At 39.3% G+C, this 24,570-nt stretch overlaps 5 protein-coding genes across 7 annotated transcripts; 2 read left to right on the top strand and 3 right to left on the bottom strand.

Moving 5' to 3' along the window:
* Positions 1-1,501: 1,501 nt before the first annotated feature.
* Positions 1,502-3,600, bottom strand: Or85e (Odorant receptor 85e). Its single transcript, XM_013311899.1, has 8 exons — positions 3,096-3,600; positions 2,854-2,979; positions 2,553-2,776; positions 2,440-2,470; positions 2,180-2,358; positions 1,926-2,015; positions 1,701-1,856; positions 1,502-1,620 (listed from the first exon to the last, which is right to left on the bottom strand). Exons 1-8 carry the CDS (start codon positions 3,598-3,600, stop codon positions 1,564-1,566), a joined length of 1,368 nt encoding a protein of 455 aa, XP_013167353.1. The 3' UTR covers positions 1,502-1,563.
* A 288-nt stretch (positions 3,601-3,888) lies between these two features.
* LOC106117727 (coiled-coil domain-containing protein 42 homolog) lies at positions 3,889-5,609 on the bottom strand. The gene is made up of 7 exons (XM_013312140.1): positions 5,419-5,609; positions 5,093-5,294; positions 4,793-4,966; positions 4,637-4,715; positions 4,423-4,562; positions 4,077-4,339; positions 3,889-3,966 (listed from the first exon to the last, which is right to left on the bottom strand). The coding sequence occupies exons 1-7, from the start codon at positions 5,529-5,531 to the stop codon at positions 3,939-3,941; spliced, it is 999 nt and encodes a 332-aa protein (XP_013167594.1). The 5' UTR covers positions 5,532-5,609; the 3' UTR covers positions 3,889-3,938.
* A 1,380-nt stretch (positions 5,610-6,989) lies between these two features.
* Positions 6,990-7,827, top strand: LOC106117698 (peptidyl-tRNA hydrolase 2, mitochondrial). Its single transcript, XM_013312102.1, has 2 exons — positions 6,990-7,223; positions 7,371-7,827. Exons 1-2 carry the CDS (start codon positions 7,110-7,112, stop codon positions 7,734-7,736), a joined length of 480 nt encoding a protein of 159 aa, XP_013167556.1. The 5' UTR covers positions 6,990-7,109; the 3' UTR covers positions 7,737-7,827.
* A 1,407-nt stretch (positions 7,828-9,234) lies between these two features.
* On the bottom strand, positions 9,235-13,381 carry p53 (transcription factor p53). Of its 2 annotated transcripts, XM_013312509.1 has the most exons (8): positions 13,189-13,381; positions 12,693-12,781; positions 12,346-12,454; positions 12,092-12,190; positions 10,660-10,861; positions 10,345-10,567; positions 10,068-10,269; positions 9,243-9,951 (listed from the first exon to the last, which is right to left on the bottom strand). In XM_013312509.1, exons 2-8 carry the CDS (start codon positions 12,779-12,781, stop codon positions 9,760-9,762), a joined length of 1,116 nt encoding a protein of 371 aa, XP_013167963.1. In that variant the 5' UTR covers positions 13,189-13,381; the 3' UTR covers positions 9,243-9,759. The 2 variants fall into 2 exon arrangements, with proteins under 2 accessions (XP_013167964.1, XP_013167963.1); XM_013312510.1 differs by lacking the exons at positions 12,346-12,454; positions 12,693-12,781; positions 13,189-13,381 and adding an exon at positions 11,095-11,175 and having other exon boundaries at positions 9,235-9,951; positions 12,092-12,171.
* A 496-nt stretch (positions 13,382-13,877) lies between these two features.
* On the top strand, positions 13,878-18,582 carry LOC106117629 (NHS-like protein 1). Of its 2 annotated transcripts, none has more exons than XM_013312010.1 (16): positions 13,878-14,070; positions 14,246-14,359; positions 14,437-14,658; positions 14,895-15,064; positions 15,272-15,365; positions 15,448-15,504; positions 15,596-15,649; positions 15,845-15,947; positions 16,052-16,142; positions 16,217-16,431; positions 16,516-16,744; positions 16,826-16,900; positions 16,993-17,209; positions 17,320-17,496; positions 17,583-17,770; positions 17,889-18,581. In XM_013312010.1, the coding sequence occupies exons 2-15, from the start codon at positions 14,254-14,256 to the stop codon at positions 17,768-17,770; spliced, it is 1,998 nt and encodes a 665-aa protein (XP_013167464.1). In that variant the 5' UTR covers positions 13,878-14,070; positions 14,246-14,253; the 3' UTR covers positions 17,889-18,581. The 2 variants fall into 2 exon arrangements, with proteins under 2 accessions (XP_013167464.1, XP_013167465.1); XM_013312011.1 differs by having other exon boundaries at positions 14,068-14,146; positions 17,889-18,582.
* Positions 18,583-24,570: the final 5,988 nt, after the last annotated feature.

Below are 24,570 nucleotides of genomic sequence, written 5' to 3'. Positions count from 1 at the left end.
ACGGACACACGCACACAAATACAAAATGGCCGCCGGCATTGTTCCAAGACATTTGCATTGTTTTGTTCGAGTTTGTTAAGACTGAACTTCAATTTGATAAGAAAGTGCGCGCGCTGTCCGCCGACACATTGTGTCCGATGTTTTATAACTTTAATATTACGTACGTGTGCATACACTTTTGTATGATTCTAATCATTGAAACGTCGTCCCACCGCCGCCGCCGGGAGAGAGACGTGTACGTGCGCGCGCGGACACGACGGACTTACGATGCTAGGCTTTTGTAATCATACACATATGACAATAGAAATAATATTTAACATGTAATGGAAACGTTTTTATTTAAGAAAAGTATAATTAGTTTGTGTCGCGAGTCGCGGCGGAGACTGCGCTTTCAGTTTACAAGCGGACAGCCTCGTCCTAGTTGAATACGACTCGCATATAAAGTTGTGCCGACCCTTTTGTACTTTCATTTTGAAATGTTAATGTTCTCGTTCCGCTCTGTGTCGGTGATATCAGTCGCATGTTATTTTATTTCTCTTACCGTGCCGGGATTCCTTGTGGATGTGACTGTATGTGAAATGTATGGGGAATGTGGATGTGTATGTTTGTATGTTAGTTAGATGTTACTGTACGCTCGTGTTGTACGACACGTCCGCGCAGCGACGCGCTTCCGACACGAGCCGAGCCGGGCCGAGCCGAGCCGAGCCGACAATGTCGACACTCGGCCGCATCGGAAGCGCATCGGTCGCGGACGGAGGACGAATGCGTCGATGAAGATAATGTAATTTGTAACATCGGAAACGATCTATAAACTTGTAATAATTAGTAAGCGTAACATTAAAAAGTAGTTTTTCGGAGAAAGTTGTGAGAGAGGGATACACGCGATCGTTCCGTCCCGCTCTCGCGCCGGAGGAGCGGCCCGGCTTGCGATGACAAGGTTCCACCTGCAACAGCGCTTGCGCCCGCGTCTTCTGCTGCCTTTCAACACCTTATACTTCATTTGTAATTAAACTATAAGTAAATTATGATTAATTAATAAATCGAAATCGAATCCTCGTTTTTCTTTTATCTTTCAACGATTACTGCATGAACTGCAAGTGTTGCCACCGAGAGTGACATGTCCGCATGGATAAGCATTTCTATCAATGATGTGAGAACAACAATTGTGTATTCATTTCATAAATAAATGATTTCTGAATAAAACTCTTTGCTTTATTTGGTACTCATGTTTTGTTAATAATACCTCGATCGAGCCCGTAGTGCCCCCTCTGCATATGTCTCAAGCGCGCATACTAACAACTTATACTTTATTCCTTCATCAACACTCCTCAAACAACATCGCTGTGAAACGAATCTGTAATACTCAGAAATAAAACAAGCAAAAGATATATTTCAACGACTTTTAATAAAATGAACGCAAACAAAAATCAATACACAAGTTCAACGTTGCCATTTGAAATAAATTCCTTTTAAAATTTTTTTTGTCTACAACAAACGCCGTCGTAGCGTAGCACAATAAGAAAAGAAGCTAATTTTAACGAATAGCATTACAGTGCCTCCTTATTATTTTTCGTTTACATTCACCAATAATGTGTAGTATGAGAATGAAGTTTTTATAATCTGAAAACAAAAAATATTATATTAAATTGTACGCGAAGTGTAAGAATAGTTCGGACGGAATTATATGAGCAGCAGCTCACCACTAGGAAGGTGTGGAGGTCCATGGGCAGGAAGTTACCGGCGCGCAGTGCGGCGCCGCGGCCGCTGGCCAGCAGCAGGCCCAGCACCAGCCGCCGCGGCCGCGCCCCCATCGTCTGCCATCCGCTGCCGTACACAGCGCCGCGCACGCGCTCCGCCTGCGCCAACATTACGACAGTCTCTCCTTTGGTCTCGTGTGTTATGCTGAGGCAGTTGCTGTAGCTAACCTGTATGATGATTTGATTGCCAAAGTAGCAGTAAACAAAGATGTCGAGCGCCACGGCCGCCAGGTACTCCACCGTCACCATGTCGAACTTCTGCAATCACGACGTTACCTCACTGACATAAGTAGATACGGTTTGGAACCGCCTCTTAAGATTTCTTCATGCTCGGCTACACTAAAGTATGTATTAGACTAGGCTACGAGGTGTTCGTTAGCGATTAAATATGTGTATGGCATGTGGCGTGTGTGTGTGGTGACCTCTGTGGCGGCGTACAGCAGCGTGCAGAGGTAGAGGGTGACCTGCACGACGCGCAGCGCAAGCAGCGGCGAGGCGAGCGCCTGGAACCGCGCGCGGCACTCGCCGGCCGTCTGCAGCGCCCGTGCGCACTCCGCCAGCGCGCGGCACGTGTCCGCGTCGTACTCCGCTGAGTAGATGTCTGAAACATAAACCAATGTTTACAGTGGACAGTCAAAACATCATCGTAGTATTTATATTTATGAGAATTCTTTTTTCTTACCGAATTCTGTTTTATCTCCTCTAAAATTGGCCTGAGAATTAAAAAATGTATTGAACAAAAACATTTACGTGCAAATAAAATACCACATTTAAGTGTGAACTACGAAATATTACCACCGGCTGATCATAATGGTAACGTGACTCCCTCATCTCGGAGATGTTGTATGAGTACGTGTGTCGCTCGTCATCCAGCACGTGCGTGTGGTGGTGGCTGACGGCGAGCGCGGCGTGATGCACGCCGGCCGCCAACAGCGCGGAGCAGCGCGCGTTGCGCAGCCCGCAGCACGCCATCTCGACCTGCCCGCACAGCAGGATCGCGTGCACCGCAAACAGCACGCCTGACACATGACACCACCACCATGCTTTATCTAACACCGTTCTAGGTAAAGGCTGACGAATATTGTCTGATGCGTACCCAGCTGGCCCACGGCGAGCCCCACGTAAGCCTGGCCCACACATTGCTTCAGGAAGGCGCACACGATGGCAGCCGTTGTCGTCGCATCCATGTAGATCCAGCCCCGCAGCGGCTGCTTCGTCCAAACTTAAAAATTCACAAGCCCGTTATCTCTCTTTACGATTAATAATTATTATTATTGTTATATAATTAAAATGTGCCCGCAAAAGAAATCACTGTGGGATATATTCAACCGTACTCACGATGCGCAATCACAGGCGAGATGACGTACATGGCGACGCTGAAGAGCGTACACGCGGTGTAGAAGTAGGCGAAGTTACGGGCGGCGCGGTAGCTGCGCAGCATGGTCATGTTGGTGAGGCCGCGCGCCGAATGGCAGCGAAAGTGGCCGTCGATGAAGTCGGTGAGGTCGTACAGCTGGCGCTTGCGCAGCGCGAAGTACGTGACGATGGCTAGCGAGGCCAGCAGCGGCAGCAAGTCCGCTAGCTCGTCCAGGCTTGACATCACGTCCTCCCATTCGGTGAGCAGGTGCGTGAGCAGTGTGGCGGGCAGGCTGGCCAGCGCGAACAGCACCAGCGCTAAGTACAGGTAGTTCGACATTACCTCTCGCTCGCACTTCGGCTCCCGGTACCAATCCCAGCACGCAACGAACTTCAACGGCAGTTCCAAGAAGTACGTGTAGTTTGTTATCGTCTCTATATTCAAAGTAGTTTCTTCGCGCCGTTTTTTGAAAGGATTTAAAAACATTTTGTCGATATGAAGACAAAATTCATCACGACAATAGATTTGGTCGTCTTTTATATCTAGTGAAATCAATCAATTATTAAGCCACAAATTAAAGCGGCGTATCATTAGCGGCAATTAACTCTTTCAAAACTTTACAACTTGGAGTCGAGAAGTTGAAAGTTGTTAATTTGAGAAATGTATTTAAGCCCTTAATGAAGCCTCAACTTTTTGACGTCATTAATAATCATGTACAAGGACAATTACCATATAGTTAATTTATAAAGAGGTGCATGTAAAAAAAACAGCGAATACGTTTTATAAGTCACTTTTATTTTATTCATAAAAAATCTAAAATGCCGTCACACTGTGTGTCCCGACTCCGCGTCTCTAAAACAAAATTAAGAAGTCATTTTAACAAATGAACAAGCGGGTCACCATCATGTAGTAGAGAAGTATATTATTATATTAGTAGTATTGTTTGCGTGAGAGTGTCGTACTTCTCCTTGGAGCGCCGATGTGCGATCCTGTAGATGTTGCGCAGCTCGAGCAGCGCGCGCATCACGAGCACCAGCTGCTGCTCGAAGTCGTGCGGCGGCGCATCGGGCGGCATGCGCTTCTGAGCGCAGATCTTGAGGTAGAGGCTGCGCACGGCGGCGCGAACGTGGCACAACTCCACGTGCCGCGCCGCAGCCGCCTCCTTCAGCCGGTTCAGTGCCAGCTCCCACTCGATCACGCGATTCCGCACCTTGTCGTAGCGCCACTGACAACAATACACCCCGATCGTGCTCATCATCTACGCATTGCTCATACCGACGGTTATCGTACAATATCGGCCGTTCTCACCCTTAGGTCAGCGAGCGTGTTGTTGAGGCCCATTATAAAGAGCTTTTTCTCCTCAGTGAGCGCGGCGATCTTCTGACGCGCGTTCTCCAGCATGCCCAGGTCCCGCTCCTGCCGCTCCGCCAGTGTGTTCTTGGCGGCAGCTGTCAAGTGGGCACAATTATAATGTTACTTATATTTCTCCAACAGTAAATATATGTTCGTACTCAGCACTTACCTAAAGCTTCATATCGATTTAATACGTCTAAAGGTTGTTTAAATTCAGGATAATTTCTGACCACTGACATGAGATAGTCCTGAAAACAACAAATATGGATATAAGTTGTGACGCGGGTTGCTGCATCGAAAAAGGGCTAAGGCATGAACGATGCACCTCATATATGGTGTAGTCCTGCACTTGGCGCTCCATCAGCCGCTTCACTTCCTCCATGTCAGCGACGCGGCAGCGCATGGCCTCAGTCTCGCGTGCTTTTCGCAGCAGCACTTGCCCGTCAGCCTCCATCTTACGTTCCGCCCGATCGCGCTTCTCCTGGTTCTCCCTGATGAACTGGTCGAACGACATAGCATTAGTCGACAAAAATTGACAGATACAAGATTCGAATTAGGTTAAAACATCGCCACTGAAAATTTTACCACGTGATTATTCAATAGTATTAGACCAATACTGGTATACCTTATTAAAACTGATAAAGGATTCTTTCAATAACATCTCCTTCTCGCGCAACTCCAGCCACTTGGCGTCCATAATAACCCGGTTGGCCTTCTCCTCCTCACGCTTCAACACGAGCTTCTCGTCGGCCTCCATCAGGTCGCGGCGCGCCTGTTCCATCAACACCTGCGGCGTCGGCCGAGCTATGTCCCATACCGGATACTTCCTAAAATAGACCATCACGGCCACAAAATGAAAGCCGACCACTTACTTGTTTGGGCTTGAACATTTAAAAATGTTTACTTATTATTATATTAACTCTAGCCAACTCTAGAATGTGAAGAAGTCACCTCGTCATGTTTGCCGTTTCCATTTTAGATTTAAAATATTCCGCTGTGGACTCCACAGGCGGACCATGTGGGATTGCGATTGGTGCCAAATCTTTCATTGTATTCTTCTTCATTTTGGTGTACTTTCAAGAAATTTAATATAAATATTGAATATAATAATCTCAAATCATACAAGTATAATCAACCAAGAGTCAACCAGTATCAAAGAGTATAATAAGTATACTATAGAAAGAGGGGCAACTCGCACGAAGTCGTGGATCCACGGCGATTGTGGCGCTCCATGCGTATAATCGCTGAACTTAATTTTTTTTTTTTGGTATCTATATACGTAGGCACGCTTATTTAGCTCACTATAATAATAACTGATAAGTGGGAATCTAATTTATGAAATTAAAATTGACATTAAATCAATGTTCAAAAATAATACACCCACTTATCAGTTATTATTATAGTGAGCCGATATCAAGTAGCCTTCTATGAAATACCTCTATTAAAATGATCCTTTTATTATTGGGGAAATAAAAACAAAATATTTTTATATTTTTGTACATTATTTATTATATTTCTACATAACTTAATTTTAAATCTATGCAAGTACATATACATCAATGACTTTCAAGATATCAGCTCAATATTTTAATATTTAATATATATATTTGAAAATTACATTTACGGTAATAAATAGTATAGCGCGGTCACAAAAAAATGCATACCCTGTAATTAAAACCAACCCCCAAAATATTTTCAGTCACATGCAAGCTGGCAACAGGCAATTTGTAGTTATTTGCGAGTTTAAACACTCTGAACATATTCTCTTACAACATAGGCAAGCAGATTTTTCTTTACATGGACCCACCTACTAATTTCAGACACATCAGTTTATGGCTCTATAATTCCAGTGATTGGCACACATTTTCTGAACTTCACTGACCTTCTCTCAGGAAGGGGGAAACCGTGTATATGTGCACCTACAAAAAACAAACAGAATGTGATTTCTTGTCAAGTATAGGAACTGATATGTAAAATGTATTAGAAGTAGGGCACCATTCAATATGATAACCGGAAAGTATAAATCACTGTGGTGCTAAAAACTACACCAAAATACGAAAATATTTAAATGTTTAAATGAGTCTGACGTATGGGAATAACATGAAAATTTTTATTGAATTGTAACTTACCATAATCAGTCCATCTAAAACACAGTTGCATACAGCGTCGTTTTTCACGAAAACACATTTTAATTAAAAACAAAATGAATGAAACAACATTTAACTAAGAATACAAGAACAGAAATAGAAATACGAAAAAACGTAGCGGTTTGATGACACATGAATGTCTCGATGACAGAAATGATGCTTCTTCTCAGCCATGAGATGAAATGATGTTTACGATTATATAAAAGGTGGCGCCACTTTCCATACAAACCGTCCTTCTTCTAAGTTTCCACCCCCTGACCAGTATGGTTGCCTAGCAATTTTTGTCATCTATAGGGTAACACTAAAAAATGGTGCAATTTTTATCTGTGCTTTTTATACTCTTCCGTTGCTCTTGACTTGTGTCAAATGATTGTCATTGTCAATTCAAACAAATTATACTATAACCTCTTCATTATAAATAAACCGGTGCAATTAGTGCTATTATAATATAAAAATTAACAATTACCATTTACAATCATTGATCTAAAACGTAGAATGGATTTTACTTTCCTTTCAGGGTTAGGATGCGGGATTTGTATTGGAATTTCATTATTTGCACTTAGGAAATACTTAGGCTTCGTAACAAATTCTGTAAAAGCCGTGAAACAGGTGATTTTTCTCACTACTATTTTGCTTTCTGATGATGTGATAATTTTAAGATTTTACTGATGGACAAAAAAAAATCAAATAAAACAAACAAAATAGCTCCTTGTATTTGTAAACATTTAAAAAATGTATAAAATATTTTCTTCACAGTTTGCATCAGACTCTGAATACAAACTTGTTCTAGTGGTAAGAACAGATTTAAACATGGGCAAAGGTAAAATAGCTGCACAGTGCAGTCATGCAGCTGTTGGTGCATTTGAAAAGGCCCAAAAGAAAGATCCCGAAAGTCTTAAAATCTGGCAGAGCACTGGCCAAGCAAAGATAGCACTAAAAACTGATTCCTTAGAAGAAATTAAACAGATAAATGATAATGCAAAGAAATTGGGTCTGATAACATCCATGATTAGAGATGCAGGAAGGACCCAGATAGCTGCAAACTCCATCACAGTACTAGGAGTCGGCCCCGCGCCTAAAGATATTATTGATAAAGTGACAGGACACTTGAAACTACTCTAACATTGTTCTATATGAGAATTCCTCCAATTACATTTATATGTGAATATAAGAAACTAATCATTTTTATTTGAATAAAGTGATTTTTATTTAATCCTTATTTTCTAAAGTAAATAACACATCAGTTCATCATGTTTACCATACAAATCGATGTATGTAGCTTATGCAGAACTAAACCACCGAACACAGCTTGTAATGAGACTAGCAAGATGTGCCAAGACTTTAGTTAAACAGCAGCTTAGGTATATTTTTAACTTTTTGCAAGGTACTAAAACAAATAAAACATGTTTAAAGATATTTATTTATGTTGTAAATTTTGTGAGGCGGCTTCAAAATGGAAAGATTTACTTTGCATTTTTTCTTACATTAATTAATCTCTTACAAATAGGCATTAAAAAACAATACAAAGTTATAAAAAAATTCAGAAACATAAGGAAATTAAAAATTAACATATGTAAGACCTCTTTAACACTAACCACAGTAAAATAACAAAGTTTTGAAGAATATATCATGTTTCCACTGCACTGGTGTTGTCTACAATATTTGCGTAGTGGAAAAGAGGTCTTAGTCGCAGGCCACCATGTTGAACATGGCAGCTAATTCCAAACAATAATAATTTCACATTGCAATTTAGGGAAGACAAAATATTCAAATTACACAAACAAGCTTTTTAACAAAATTGTTACAGTTGTATTCAAATTTACTGATTTTTTTTTTATTAAAGTAATGAAATTTTCATGTTTAAAGTGAAAGAGTGCTGCCAAAAATATATATTATATCAGAACATAATTTAAGCATGTATTTGTATTGTGTGTCAGATTATATCACTGGTTTTTATTAAAAAAAATCTTGTTTGCTTCACAAAAAACTTATAAAAATCATATAGTATAACTAAATTAAAAACATAATAAAAAAACTTGTCTAGCAATGCTAATATTCTTACAACTACAAATACATTACAGTATCATAATCAGAGCAAAACAACAAAAACTTTTGGTGGGTCGTGTTCATAAAGCAATTATTTAATGACACAGAAAATGTTCTCATTTTGGTTGTTGCATGTGACTTTGTGTTTGTCACTCATATTGTTGAGTTTGCCAGTTCAAGATCTAACTAGGGATATTATAAACTATTGGTAATTCTGAAATCAAGTCAAGGTCAATGTAAAGAATATTTAATAAACATTATTTATTAATTTTTTCGTTTTGGTTTATAAGTAAATGAAAACTAAACAAGTGTCCAACATTTCTACCAATTTGAAAATTTCAAAATGTGAAGAAATTAAGTGCATATAAACTTGGTAGATATCCTACTGAATTTTTTTTATGTATAAAAATATATTTTTGGTGTTTGTATTTTTATAAGTTTCAGAGAACATTGTACTTAATACGACTACAAATCTTAATTATACTTAAAAGTAATAAAAAATAAAAAAATGAACTTAAAATAGCGATGAAAATGTTATCAACAAAATGTAACATTTTAATAATAAAGTGTAACTACAACTTGACATTTACAAAAAATTAAAATGTAAAATGTACTTGTATCAAAGAAAAAATGTATTTTCACTAATTTTCTGTATCGAGATATCACTTTTATCTGACTTCAAAAGAAGGAGGTTATCAATTCATCTGCATATTATTAACGTAAATATGTAAAAAATTTGCATCTCTTTTAAAGGATATTTCGCATTTAAAAATTATGTTTTTAGAAAATTGCATAAAACTGCTCTATATAAAAAAGTAAAAACTTTGATTTATATATTTCAATCATCAAATAAGGTGTTTAAAAGTGTACTATTACTACTAAATAGTTATTTACGTAATTTAAACAGTTAAACATATGTTTTATTACGATAACTTTAGCGTAAAAAAATGTATGTAAAAATGCCGCCCTATATGTTATATTTAACCTACACTAAGGCACTCCTTTTAGTTAGCACTTACCAGCATTGTATGGGACGGGACATATATATGTCTGTCCAGTGACAGCAGTATCCCAGTGCGGCAACTGTTGTCAACAGATGCTACTGCGTCTGGTCGCGCGCGAGGCTCTTCTTGAGGTTGTCGATGGCGTGCGTGAGGGTGGCGAGGCAGCCGGCGTACTGGTCTGCGGCGCGCTGGTCCTTGCGCCGCGCCGCCTCCCCCGCGCTCAGCTCCATCATGCGCTGCATCACCTCCAGCCCCGTCACCACTGTCTTCACGCCCTTTATCTGCAGCTGGAATTGTCGACACTTCGTCTTGTCAAACTGAACACTGTTAAAACATATGCAAATCTTCCGACCGAAGTATGTATATGGTGACATGTACAAGCCTCGTTCGTTACATTTCTCACCTTGGGCAGCGTGATGAGCTCCTCGTCGGTCTCGGGCACTTCGATCTTGACCTTCTTGCAGGTGTCCTGGTGCGGGGGCGGCGCGGGGGCGGAGGTGAGGCGGCGCTTGCCCTTGCCCAGCTCCTCCTCGTCGCGGCGCAGGTCGCGCTTCAGGCAGGCGCACACGCGAGCACCCACGCTCTGCCGCCCCAGGATCTGACCGCTGCCATCACACAACACAACTTTTTATACTCTAAAATCTTTTTAATTGCGGAATAAAAGCGCATATAATACTGACAGGTGATCCTCGAGGGTGAAGACGATGGCGGTGTTGCGCCTGTTGATGCCGGAGGAGCAGGAGTTCTTGCAGACGAACTGGTATGCGTGCGGCGCGGGCTGCGGCAGACGCACGAGCACCGAGAGCCAGGAGTCGGGTCGCCGCGCCGCGCCGCAGTAGTGCACGCCCGCCGTGCCCAGCGCGCGCGCAGACCGCAGCACGTTGCGCACTATCGCCTCGTCGCCTGCGCAACACAATTTGCTTGGTTACAATTGTTATGTTACTTGGTGGTCAATCTGCAGTAACATACAGAACAGTGTAAATAGGTAGACTCACCGGGGTTGTTGGGTTCGTGCGCGTGCTGCAGACAGCGCTCGACGCGCTTCTCCGCCTGCGCGTCGTCGGAGAAGACTACGGTGGCCCGCACGTACAGCTCGGCGTGCGGAGAGAGCGCGTGCTGCTTGCGTGTGTCCCACGTGAAGTGCACCGGGAACTCCACGCCCATGTCCACGTAGATGCGGTTCAACCGCGCAGAGTACTGCACCACCACCACCATCACATCATCAACTGTCGTGCTCACACAACATACCGACAGTAATGTATACACAGCATCCTACTATCATACTACGGCTATGCAATATCTCCTATCAATGCCCTACATTTTCTAAGACTTTCATCGGTAACCCGTTTCTTTACTAGACGTAGTTTGTAATATTGCTAATTTGGTATCGTCGTATAATCTACTTTAAATATAATATGAATGTCCCCCACCTTTCCTGTTGTCATTTAGGTAAGTGATTCAGGTGGCACAGTTGCCAAGTGCTGGTGCAACGAGGCTCTTTCAACACGACGCTTTATATCCAGTTAGCGTGTACAAACAAACACATTTTTATATTGTATATAATGTTATAGAAATAAGGAATTTGTCTTTAAAAACATAAATTTCATTTAAAAATCCCGACTGTGTGCGATCATGATTGATCACAAATAATTCGAATCAAATGACTCCACTACAAAATCAGACCATTCTGGCCGTAAGAGTTCATATTACAACTACATTTGCCAGAAAAATATAGTAAAAATTAATAAATTGTTTACTTAGATAAGCAACATGATTACGGCAGACCATTTTATTAGCACATAAACTCTGCTGGATCCATCATAATTCTATACTTAAAGACAATTATTTCTTGTTACTAAAATATACTTGCTACAATATTTAGGCAATTTCTTTGCCTGGTAACATAGCTTATCAGGGGATGATCAATTCCCAGATAGTTACCTACATCATAGTGAGACGACATTTGATGAACATCACATCGTAATATAGGTGTAATACATGAACACAAAAGGGCTATTTTTATTGGAGCCAAATCTACAAAGATAATTGTAAAATAAACAACCATGTTGATAAGATATAGTCATAGTAATCCATCAAGGTTTAGGAATGAGCACAATAACTGTATTAGCTATATCAGCAGTCAGACAACAATCAGCACATAACTGATACAATGATTTTTATATCTGACTGATAATAGAAGTGATTGTACAATTTGAATATTAATCATATTAAAATAAAGTTCTCACGGGTTGTTATGTCAAATCACACTTTTTGAATATAACACAATTTGATTTTACCTTAGCATTTCTGTTTATCTAACATCTAGGATAAAATATAATATTTATAAAAAAATTCCCATTAAAGTATTGAATAACATTTAAACCAAATAATGAAATAACATGAGTTGAGATTCATTGTAGCACTCACCAAGAACTTTTTCTTATCGGTCTCAGAACCTTTTATTTCCACACCAAAATTGAGATATCCAGGAAAGCTTGCTGTCTCCGGAGGTCCTATAGGCGAGGTCTAAAAATGTCTTTACTTTAGCTCACATGATGCAACAGACTAGATTATAACAGATAACAAAAAATAATGAATTCTGGACTAAAACACGCAAATTATTTAGTGATTTTTAGACAAACTAAGCAACACAATCTTAAACTATTTCATTTAAAACTTACTGGAACAAATGTCTCCGTTTCCTGATTAAACTTGACAGCAGCATCTAATGTGTCCTCATCCACAAGAAAGTTTTCCATCACACAGATGTCTGGCATAAATGATATGTCCCTGAAACACAAATCACTATGCTTAAGGTTCAAATTAATTTGACATATAATATGTTTTACTGAAGAAAGTAGTATGTACATAGTACTGAAATTGCTCATTATTACATCATTATATGAGTAAGAAAAATTAACGAAAAAAATTAGAATATAAATTCGCAATGACAAACTTGTACTTGGATAAAAAAATAATATAGTATAAAAACATGTATAATATTTAAAAAAAAAACAATTAAACTCACCCATTGATATGTTTAAAATCCTCCTCACTGAGAAAAGTGCCATTTTCAAATTCTATTTTTTTAAACATGTCAGCTGATTGTTCTTGCATCTGTAATTCATTTATTTTATAACTCTCGATCCTGATGACTTTAATTCTATTGTACTTCTTTGAATATACATAGGCCCATCCAAATATAATCAAAGTTCATTTACGCAATATGATTGGTAAGTTCATTTAATACTATGATTTAATAACAATTCAACAAAAACAAAAATTAAAACACCAATCCTAAATTCAATCTTAGCAAGACAATATTCGTTTAGTAGTGAATTTGCCGATTTTATACTATTTTCTAATTAAGTTATGTTGAAAGTTAACAGTAACTTTCAACAACAACCTTTTACAATTGTTATATGTTAAACTTATAAAAAATGTTACTTTCAATAACGGCAAAACATAGAAACAAATTTTAAAAAGTAAGGTTAAAACAACGTCCCAGGCTAGAATAGCCTTACCTGAAATAACTGTAGCGTAATAAAAAATTAACATAAACTTTAATAATACAATGTTTTAAGAAATGTTTATTCGGATTTCATAGAACATTTACGTAAAATTGCGATAGAAACAAATCTACCAATAAATCATCACAACTTCACAACACAAACTTTTCGAACAAAAGCACAACACACCACAGACAACAGACAAGAAGCAAAATGCAAAATCCAAAATCGAATGAAATTGACAATGAATAAAGTTAAAAAATGTAGATGAAGAACAAGAGAACAAGAATGAAGATGAGTGCAGGTTTCATTGATGATAACGTTTGAGCTAGTTATTACTACTTTTACACCCTTTTTACAAAGGAGCAATTCAAAACATAATAATTAAAATTTAAGAATTAAACGTTGTGACGTTTTTACAACTTTATTGTTGAAAATACACCTATGTGGTTAAATTTCCGAGGTAGAGGTAGCTCTTTAATTTTTAAACTATTAGTTGGTAACAGTTGGTAGTTTTAAACTTATGAAACTATTATTTTACAGTTTTTATTGTATTTTTATTTTAAGATACTGAAAAAAATATCGGACAAAAGTGTACAACAAATAGTATATAAAATGTACAAAAGTTTGTGGTTCAGAATTTTTCATCTGTACCAAAGGATTACCATAACTAAAAAAGCAAAGTTAACAAAGTATGAAAAAAATATACGAACTACGAACGCTTCACTTGTGTTTTTTTATAATTTTACTGTCATTAAAACTGATAATTTGATGCATTATTCGTATGCAACAGATATTTTGACATAATATTGTATTCTATTATGTGATTCTATAGTGTGTTAGTGCATTCAAGTGCGAGTTCTAACTAAAATCAATAATAATCAGTGACCAACAAAGGTACGCTGTGTTTGCTATTACTGAGCGTATAACCTGTGTTTAAGCTGGCGTCCGGTTGGCGTCTGAGAGTTAACACGAAAGTATCCAATAAGTGTTATTTTGTTGCCCGAGATGCGTGGAAATGGGTTTTTGTACCACAACATATAGTACCATTATAAGCGGTTTCTGTTTGTAGTGATCAAGATGAATTATGATGCAGAAAGAGCGATGAATCAAAAGCGATTGAGGATGGAGGGAGAACCGGGGCACGGTGTCGTGCAAGGAAATGGATTACCACTTAATTATATAGGTAGGTTTAGTTTCGTAAAATTTGAGCGGGAAAAGCGTACGGAACGATTGTTGTAATAATATATTTTGTTTTTGTAGATAATGGTCATCAGATACCGTACCAACCGTATGCGGGCGCTTACAACACTCATTACCCTCCGCCCGATGCTTTCGCGGCATACGGGCCTCCACCCCCGGGCGGCTATGCCCCGCAGAATCTGTCGTACGCGCCGCCCGCGCACCAAAACTACGCTCATCACCAGAGCTTTCCGCCGCAACAGCCGCCTCAGGCGCAGTTACATATGCCTCAGTCACATATGGGTATATGCACATATATTAAAAATATATTTTCGTATTTTTACTGCTACTAACAATATTTACCAAACAATGTCTATGAAATTTATGCATATAAAATATGCAAGTATAGTGTAACCTATCAGTAACATAGCAGTCTCCTTCTCAGTTCTATATGAAATTGTCATGTAACAAATAATTATAAAATCTCATATTTTTGAATGTATTTGTTTTTAAAATATATTTTAATTATTTTATTTCAGTGCAAGGTTATGGGCCGGAGGTTGTGCACAAACCAGCTTGGGCACCACAGCCACAGCTCCTCCCCCCACTGGATGCACAGAAACCACTTGATATCAAACACCTTAAGCCTGAGATCAAACTGGAGCCTACTGATGCACACAAACGGTCACATCCTGAAGCAGAAATAATGGTAAATGATTACACACAAACTGTTTATTACTTATTAGTGGAAGACAATACTCACTTTGTATACATTGCATATCCATTTTTATGCACTAACTAATGTCAGATATTTTCATCATAGTGCAATTATAACTTTATGTTAAAAAATAACAATATTTCTAGTTAATAGATAGTTTTGAAAGATTATATTTGTTTTAATTTTCATCATTTCTAGAGCGGTGATCTGGATCAGCCAAAAATAAAAATAAAAACAGATATATTCAAGCCGGACGACCTTGTTCACAGACCTGATATAGAGAAGCCACACGGTAAGTTTGGATTTGTAAGTTTGTATAATATTAATATATATTAAAGAAAAAATGAAAGTGATTACAATAATCAAATTTTCAGATATATCTCAGAAGGTAATAGATGTACAGAAAGCACCAGAATTATTGCAAAACAAAGGTTAGCCATCTTAAATATTGTAAATGTACATAAAAATGGAATATATTCATAATGATACATAATGAAATCAAAGTATACAAATGTATTTCAGATGAAAGTCAAACACAGTTGAGGACGGACAGTATAGTGGGGGATAAAATTATTGGTGAGTATCAAATTGTGATTATGCATTTGTTGCGTTCACGTACCGACACGTGTTGCCCTCTCTCCGGCATGTACTTGTGATGTGTACACTCGAGACAAACAACAATACATTTATATATACACTACAGTAATAAATGACTAATTTTGCTACTGTTTAAATATTTACTAATAAATGAAATTGATGTTACCATCTCAGAAGCAGCAAAACTAGAAGGTGTAGACAAAATGTGCGGCGAGCTACCGCGTCCCGCCATGCCTGTAGCCCTCGCCGCGCCCGCACCTACCCCGCTCGACAAGTGGTCAGTCTGAAACTATAATATACATATTTTCAATCTCTAGTTATTTCTATAAAATGATAACACACACATAAAAGTACATAACAAATTATACTTGTTATTTGTAGTGAAGAAGACAGGAAACCATTCAGCAGTCCCGACATTCCGAAGCCCGGCGCCGCCATGACCCCCGGCAAGATCACCACGCCCGGCCTGGAGGTACTCACAATATACATTTATATTCAGTGGTAAATTAAATATATATTTATGTTATTTGTTCTTTATTATGAAAGCCGAAGAAGCGCGGTCGTCCAAAAGGTTCAACGAACAAGCCGAAGCCGCCGGGCACCCCGCTGCGGGCCTCCGCCCCGGGGCCGGGCGTCTCTCCCCTGCGCGGCGCCGCCCCACCGCCCCGCGCACCACTCCCCGCGCCACGCCCCCGCAACCCCGCCTACCAGTTCGCGGTGCGACCCTGCAGGAAAGATTTCTCAGGGATACAGTTTAAAAGGTTTGTGCAAACGATTACCTTTTTGAATTGTAGTGTGATATAGTTTTAGATGATGATATGTAAAGTTGTGTCGCGCGCGCGCAGGCGGTGGAGCGACGACTGCCTGGACTCGTCGCACATCCCCAACGAGGTGTACTTCGGTGACGTGCCGGTGCCGCTCTCCGTGTTGTACAACTACTACGACGCGAACGCGGAGCGCGAGCGGCTGGCGGCGCAGGCTGCGCACATCGCCGCGCAGAAGGCCGCCGCCGCCAAGCTCGCCGCCGCCAAGATGCACCAGCGCCCGCTCGGACCGCTCGGACCATCGGCTGAGGTCTCACATCTTCCTCTGAACATCCCAAAAGATAGATTCTATCCCGTCTGTGTGTTTGCTAAATTGAAATGTCGCTAGCAGGTGACGACGGTGGACTCGTCGTCGGACGACGACTCGACCGGCTCGTCCGGCAGCGACTCGGGAGATAGCGACGATGTAAGTATATCCATGTATTCCTTGTAACTAAACTGAAATATATTTCATTCAAATATACTACTTCATTTAACAAATTTCCATCGTCCTCGTAGGATCAGCCCCTGAAGCGCGGGCCGGGTCGGCCGAAGGGGTCGAAGAACTCGACGCCGCGTACGCCGAGCGCGCCGGGGAGCGGGGCGGCGACGGGCACGACGGGCCGCCGCGGCCGCCCCCCCGTCCCGCCCGAGCTGCGCCAGCCCGGCATCACAGATATGAAGAAGTTCTGCAAGGCCGCCGGAATACGCTTCGACTACAAGAAGCTCGTCGAAGGTCACTCTTATGACATACCGACTCTGAATTTATTATGATCATTTGCATCGGATCTCGCCGAGCTAAGTTCAATGATGAACCGTTACTTAGTGTCGTTTGTGCGTGTTCAGGGTGCACAAAGAACAAGGAGCGCGTGGCGAAGATGCAGGAGCTGCTGGAGGCGGCGGGGCTGCAGGGCAAGCCCACGCTGGAGGCCTGCCGCGCCCTCAAGCAGGCGAAGCTCGACCGCAAGCAGCAGCAGCAGCAGGCCAAGAGGGAGGCCAAGGCCAAGCACAAACAGGAGGACTGTAAGTGAACGATACCGTCGCCACGTATGGAGGCGTTTGAAAACATTTGTAACATAGCAATGTATATATAATATGTTGTGTCGCAGCGGAGGGCGGCGAGGGCGGGGAGGGCGAGGGAGGCGCGGTGTCGCGGCGCATGACGCGCGGCGCCACCGGGGTGAAGCCGCGGCAACGCATCGTGATATCCTCGGACGAGGAGGACGACACGCCGGCCGCGCGCCGCACGCTCTCCAAGCTGCGCTCCAGCGTCAACGACCACTCAGATTCCGACTAGGTGTGTGCGAACATGCTTCTGCACTTGTCCCACTTTTCTAATTTAGATTATATAATACAAATTGTGCTAAAATTTATTCAAACCAATTTTGAAATCCATTGCTTGTTAATTATTCCAGGTACATCGGGTGAGCGGGGTGTGCGGGGTGTGCGGGGTGCGATAGTGCCGGCGGGGCGCTGCGGCTGAGCGCGGCGGGGCGCTGCGTCTGAGCGCGCTCGGCGCAACAAGAACCTTCTAGAAAGTGCTTCGACGAGGTTTCCAGTGCCTCTCAAAGACAACGGTCGTGTGAACAGTGTCGCACAACAGTTTCCTACTAATTTTAGGTTATTTGGTGAAAATGAAGTGCAGAACATAATATGTGGACGTAGTGTAGTGAAGTGCTCCCAACTGCTTTTTGTTGTAAGTACACTTTTCTTTATGAATTCATTTATTTTCTCCATCTGTTACATAGAAATATGTATCACTGTAGAAGTGGATGACTACATCTACAATGTCCACGGTGCTCACTGTTAACTATATACCTATAATCTGTGAACAGATGTTATCTAACAAAGCACCATTATGTAGCAAACATTATAAAATGTTCATTTATTTTTCTGTTCACTTCAAATATATAAAAGCAGCTAAATCATAATTTGTGTGTGTATTAATTTAATATATTGTTGTAAAGTTTAAAGTACAAGTGTGTGTATGTATGTTTTTATTTATATGTATTATATATAACGCACAATGATATAACATCTATATGTTTAAACTTTATTGCATCAACAACTCAAACATATTGACATTCAAATATAACATTTTATTTTTTTATTTCATCAATAAAATCACAACAAAATAAATTTTATCATTAAATTATTTATAAATAAAAGATTTTTTACATAGATTAACATTATAATAATTAATATAAAATATATTTTGATGTTTTTGTAAAGAAGTCATCAGTCACGGGACAAACACTTCTGATGTTTTTCTTTTTTAATGTTATTAAGACGTCCAAACTTATTAAAACATTATACACATAGAAAGTTTATTGATATTAATTAGAAAGACGTTAGATTGTAAACTGACGTGTCAAAGTTAATGTCGGAAAATAGATTTTAGTAGACATTGCAGCGATTAGCAAGTATGGGAAGAAGACATTTTTAGGTCGGATGGTGTTTTGGCGTAGATTCGCGACGGCTCGTATACATTTACAAATAGATATAGTATTGAGATGATACAGTAAGTGCAGGACGCGTACACTTTTACGTACGCGCCGATGTTAGTTAGGGGCTAGATGACTCGAGTAGTGACCAGTAGGACTTGACCCCTCGCCTCCGTAGCCGGCGTGGCGTGTCCTCACACAACATGTGCAAGTGACGCGCCACGCCTCTATATTATAGTTATTTTCATTGAATAGCAGAATATTATATATTATTTGTAGTGAATAAAAATTTTATACTACTAGTTTTAAAAAATGAGAAATTTTTATTAGAGATATGAATAAATTGGTAACACCAAGTCTAGATGTAGCTCTGTACATAGTAAGCTAAGTGAAGCCTAAGTGACGTAAGTTAGGTGTACTTTTGTACAGGCGCGAGCGAGCGCGACGTGTAAATAAGCCGAGAGGGAGGGAGAGAGAGGGGGGGGGAGGTGCTAGGCTAAGCAAAGTGTTCATAATATAAGCAATATTCAAAGTTTATCGAGTATATGTAATGAATAGATAGAGATAATAGATTGTCTAACTGTTTACTTCATAGAATTGGTCATTATAAAACTCCTACAGTACGCACACCATCGAGAAAACGGTTATTATGTTGTCAAAGGAATGTCTATAGTGTAAAGTTACGTGAATATTTGCTACATTATGTTTTTTGTGATGAAATTTTATGTTTTTTTTTAAAGTATCTATCAGTTACCTTTTATTGTATTTCATAGTGTTGTTTTAATATGAGTTTAACTTCAATTGGTAATAACTAAATTGTATAAACCAGTAACCTAGCTCAAAGCTGTCTATATAATTTAAAAAAAAATCTGCAACATACTACAGTTACTTTGGTAAATTTATAATGAAATAACTGAATATTTATTTGTATTTATTATTTTGGATAATATTTACTTGGCACAACACCCTGCACGTAGACCACAATTTGACTCAAATGAATCTTGTTTTTTTTTATAAACTTTCTCATAAAAGAGACATTGTGTATTGACATGTCAATGTACTGCAGAATCACAATATCAGTAAAGTTTATCAAATGTGTACATACTAGTTTATCTAGTTGTAAGGTTAAATATAATTTTTGAGAGATGTGTAGCGCAGAGATGCGTCAGGACATGTGTGTATGTGCGTGCGTGTGTGCGTGTGTGCGTGTGTGTACATAATGCCTAGATAATAAAGCAACGCCTACTTAGGTGCCTATTTAGTGTTGTTGGTTGATTTTAGTCAACTATATTTTTATATGTCAAGGTCATGTTAAAATACTTGCAAAAAATCATGTTTTTTGTTAATAAATAAAAACACGTAAATGTAACGTCTGATCAATGACAGCGGTCATACAAACCAGTAGATGGCGCTGCCAGAACTTCTCGGACCAGTTTAATAAATCAAATTCATTTTATTTGTTTATTGCTTTAATATAATAAACAGATTAACTGTTTTTTGATGAGTTAAAAGAAATCAATGCATTTGACTACATTTATCATATTATAATAAATGTTTAAGTGAGATTTTAACACGACCCGGACATCAAATATTGCATATATTTTTTAGATTAAGGGAAAAATAATTGAGACATTTTTTTATTGAAAAGCAAATGTTGAATGCAATAATTTGCATACATATCCCTCGCAGTGTGATGAGGCAACATCATATACACTAACTATTATACTGTTTTATTGTATTTTCTTTAACAACATTAAGATTTGTTTCTTTATCATAATATTTATTAAGCAGCTTTTATTTTTAAATTATACAATGTACTGTTCGTGCGATATTTGTAAAGGTGATTATAGACTGGAGCATTTACTTGTAACAGAACAACAAGCCACTCCATATGTTCTAGTGCAGTGGTTCCCAAACTTACTTTGTCTACTGCTCACTTTGAGAATAAATATTTTTTTAGCGCCCCCATATTTTCACATATTTAAAAACCACTATAACTTCAAACTAAATTAATTATTGTGACCTATATATGTGTATTAACGGATAATTGTAAAGGAAACTTTTACTATAACCAGCAACTTGGAACCTGCAGCGCCCACAAGGGGGCGTTATCACCCACTTTGTGAAAGACTGTTCCAGTGTATGACACTCTCATAAACCACCACATGCTTTGGAAACTCTATTTTTACCTTTATTATACCATTTGTAAGAATGTTACATTACATAGAAATACTTGACAAAATGCTCTTGTGTATATTCACCTCAAGTGGTTTCCATTGCTGAAAACATTCACATAAACACGTGATAATGCTTGCTGTATGAGAGACATGTTTTATGTAAATGTTTTCTGTAATGCAAACTCACGGGAATTATCTAAATTTTTGATATGTTTTTAAAATGAAATCAGAATCATATAAATAAAGAATGCTTCCATTATGCATAGTGCCCTGTAAGTGCCTCACTTGATGTTTGTCGGTCATTGTTGTTGAAAATAAACAACATTTTTCTTAATTAAATTGTAATCAAGTTGTCAATGCAAGCTAACCTTTTTTGTAAACTATTTTAACATTGTGAGGATTTCTGTTTTTTTATTTTTATTTAAGGAGCATTTATAATTACTTTGGAAAATATTAGAAATAGGGAAGGAACAACCTTTTTGATAAACATCAAATTTGTAGTTACACACAGAGAGTAGGATTTCTCGTCAACTCAAATAGAATTCGATATCTTTCAGGTCATTGTTTAAATATCTTCGTCCCTATTATTAATATTTGTATGAGTTGTGGAAATAATTTGTATGAAGTCGACTGAAGTTCGTGTCTAAATTTTAAATCAACATGCGATATTATAAAGTGATAATGATTGTGTTTGAGTGCGGGGGGGGAGTGGGGAGCGGAGTGCGGGGGGGGGGAGCTCGGATTTTTGTAATATAGTTTAATATTTCGTATGTAGAATGCCATATTGTGATTAGATCGTTAGCTACACGAAGTATTTTTTAAATAAAACATCTATGTATACATGACACTTCGTTTTTATTCTCACTTCTCCCTTTCTTAACATTTGACATTATAGATGGCAGCACTTATCGTGTCTTGTTAGATCAGTTACAGAGACGGTTTTAAAATTTTATAAAAAAAATTAAAAAAAATCACTGATGGAGATTCATTATCACACTTTACAATACAGTTGTCTGCTTCGTACAGACAGACAGTTTTCTATAATGATTTTCCATTTAATGGCTGGACTTCTCCGTATCACTGAGTCATCGACGAGTGCTCTTGAAATTATATCGGGAATGTTTCAATTAGCAATATTCATTGAGTAGATCACCTCAACACGTGGAATCTTCATAAAATAGGATATGAAAAGGGAAAAAATGTAAACGGGTCTCTTGGGCCGAAAAAAAATCAAGATTATAATAATACAACAGCCTTCCTACAAACATTAAAAAAAATAGTTTTTGTTATAAATAACGAAAATACATCATGTGCACGAACTACAAACTTATTTTATAATATTACATAGAGACAATCCAATTTTATAAACTGTGCAAATAGATTTATTTGAATCTCTATGCTATCCATTGAGAAACTGAGGGTGTAGCACGAATGTTTGAGACAATCGCTATCATATCGTCATCGACAAAATTTGTGCAGCGCGCAGCGTATCAGGCGTAAGTACACCAAAAATCTCATACTAATATTGACAAAGTTGACGATGACGATAGGACAACGATTGTCGCAAATATTCGCGCTAGGCGGTCCACTGTGCAAATTGTTGACAGCCATACGTAAATGTGGACAACCAGGTAAACACGTGAAAACCCAGTGTTAATTACATATGGGGAAAATTTGGTGAGGTTCATGTTAGTAATGGGGAATCTCACGTCCTCGCTACTGTGAGGTGCTTGACTCGAGTGTCACTACTTATGTATCATTTGTTCAAATTGTAATGTTACATCATTATCCTTATTCAATAGTCACAATATTACTCAATTGAATACAGTAGAACTTGAAAAAGAGAGAAACCTCTACAAGCGAGAGTCATTGTCCTGTCCGACGGACGACCTCCTTAAGTCAGAAAATTAGGACCCTCTTAAAGCGAGAAAAATATCGCGGCCCCTTAGACTTTCTCTTATCCACGAGGGCCTAGCACGGATATTTTCCAAACCCGCCTTCGAAACGTCATCGAAAAAACGTCAAAATTTTTAGGATATTTGTTGGTGTACATTACACCCGTTAGGGGGCGCTGCACAAATTTTGTCATACTCACGAATATTCATGGGAGACTCTCTGATTGTTCCTTACATTGCTAATTGTATGCATTTAGTAAGCAATAGACGCGTTTCATAATACATATGTAGAATTGTGTCTGCGGCAAGCGGGAAGGCAGCGCAGCTACAGTTAGCTCTACGATGTCGCGTCGTTGCGCTGCGCTGCGGTTACCTACTTACAGATCTGTCTGCTCTTACTCTTCTCCTAGATATCCATTACAGTAACTTAATAAAACATTGGAACTAATTAATATGCAAACGGTTTTTTATTGTTATCAGAATTTTCCGGTAATTTCAGTAATATTTTTGCGCTCGGACGTTGACGTTTTACTTTTTTATATATTAAATGCTTTTTGCAATTCCGCCCTTTGAGTTCATTGACCAGGCTTCAACGTATGATGACCTACATTTGGGATAAGGCATTTTGTACCTTCGGCCGATACAGGTATGGCTTATATTGCTCCGCGACGTGTGCAACTTGCGCCGGCATCTGAGGGAAACTGAATTAATAAAATATGGCCGCTCTGGTCGCGTATATTGACCAATATTCTTTTTTCACGCTGTTACGCACATTTATTCGCAATTTTAAGTTATCACGATGTGGTCAACTTATTATAGTATAACGCGTTGTTAATTTTAGCAATTGCTTAGGACAACAAAAATTAATTCTTTTTAGAAGGAACAGCACTTTTTTTTTTCAAATAATTCATATTGATGTCAAGTGTGGACTCGACACACGTAACATTGTCCGATGCCAAGTTTTTGTAGGAAAACTGAGATATGTGTCAGTCGCGGCCGCTTAATAACTTCACTTATGTAACAGAGGAGACATCATTACACTTCACAGTATGATGTACTTTTCATTCTACGCGAACTAGGACCATTGCATCTATAGCAAATACTCATTTTATTAGTATTTCTGGGTATGGAACTGAGTGCAATTTTTGTTTGTTATTGCTTATTATTCTGCCGCCTTGCATTTTGTTTTATTGTTCAATGGAAACTGATGTTTAGTTTCGTATAAGTGGCTGCTGCCTGTAAAGCTCTATATTGATTACAATGTATTGCTATCTATCAAAACTACTCTTCTGTATTAACTTCCTCTCATCATTGTAGGTGTTTGTACTGTTCAGTTGGAAGTCGAATGATGTCCGCGGTGGCGGCGGCATGCGGCGGCCTACCGCAAGTGCATTCCTGATGAACCACCGGTCCATCGGCTGCAGCCGACAGCCGTCAGCCGACAGCCGCGCTCCTATCCCAGCTCGTGCTGTTACGTAACGAGCTCCTCGCCGCGCAGCCAATGGCGGCGCCGCCCGCCGACACACCCCCCGGCGTGCGCTCCCCGCCCGGCCCCCGCGACCCCCGCTAGGTGCGCGCGCC

Source organism: Papilio xuthus, unplaced genomic scaffold (genome assembly GCF_000836235.2).
Source record: "Papilio xuthus unplaced genomic scaffold, Pxut_1.1 DF827679.1, whole genome shotgun sequence".
Classification (NCBI taxonomy): Eukaryota; Metazoa; Arthropoda; class Insecta; order Lepidoptera; family Papilionidae; genus Papilio; species Papilio xuthus.
The sequence above is the reverse complement of the archived record's forward strand: the minus strand, read 5'-3'. Positions and strand labels throughout refer to the sequence as shown.

Coding starts and splice junctions, on each gene's coding strand:
- Or85e (XM_013311899.1), bottom strand. CDS start 3,600: ATGTTTTTAAATCCTTTCAAAAAACGGCGCGAAGAAACTACTTTGAAT. Junction 2,980..3,095: donor CTCGCCTGTGATTGCGCATC/GTGAGTACGGTT, acceptor TGAATTTTTAAG/TTTGGACGAAGCAGCCGCTG. Junction 1,857..1,925: donor GCAATCAAATCATCATACAG/GTTAGCTACAGC, acceptor ATGTTGGCGCAG/GCGGAGCGCGTGCGCGGCGC.
- LOC106117727 (XM_013312140.1), bottom strand. CDS start 5,531: ATGAAGAAGAATACAATGAAAGATTTGGCACCAATCGCAATCCCACAT. Junction 5,295..5,418: donor GAAACGGCAAACATGACGAG/GTGACTTCTTCA, acceptor GGTCTATTTTAG/GAAGTATCCGGTATGGGACA. Junction 4,563..4,636: donor AAATCGATATGAAGCTTTAG/GTAAGTGCTGAG, acceptor CCCACTTGACAG/CTGCCGCCAAGAACACACTG.
- LOC106117698 (XM_013312102.1), top strand. CDS start 7,110: ATGGATTTTACTTTCCTTTCAGGGTTAGGATGCGGGATTTGTATTGGA. Junction 7,224..7,370: donor CTGTAAAAGCCGTGAAACAG/GTGATTTTTCTC, acceptor TTTTCTTCACAG/TTTGCATCAGACTCTGAATA.
- p53 (XM_013312509.1), bottom strand. CDS start 12,781: ATGCAAGAACAATCAGCTGACATGTTTAAAAAAATAGAATTTGAAAAT. Junction 12,455..12,692: donor GATTTTAAACATATCAATGG/GTGAGTTTAATT, acceptor TTTGTGTTTCAG/GGACATATCATTTATGCCAG. Junction 10,862..12,091: donor CCGATAAGAAAAAGTTCTTG/GTGAGTGCTACA, acceptor GTGGTGGTGCAG/TACTCTGCGCGGTTGAACCG.
- LOC106117629 (XM_013312011.1), top strand. CDS start 14,254: ATGAATTATGATGCAGAAAGAGCGATGAATCAAAAGCGATTGAGGATG. Junction 15,366..15,447: donor TGATATAGAGAAGCCACACG/GTAAGTTTGGAT, acceptor TCAAATTTTCAG/ATATATCTCAGAAGGTAATA. Junction 16,901..16,992: donor ACTCGGGAGATAGCGACGAT/GTAAGTATATCC, acceptor TCGTCCTCGTAG/GATCAGCCCCTGAAGCGCGG.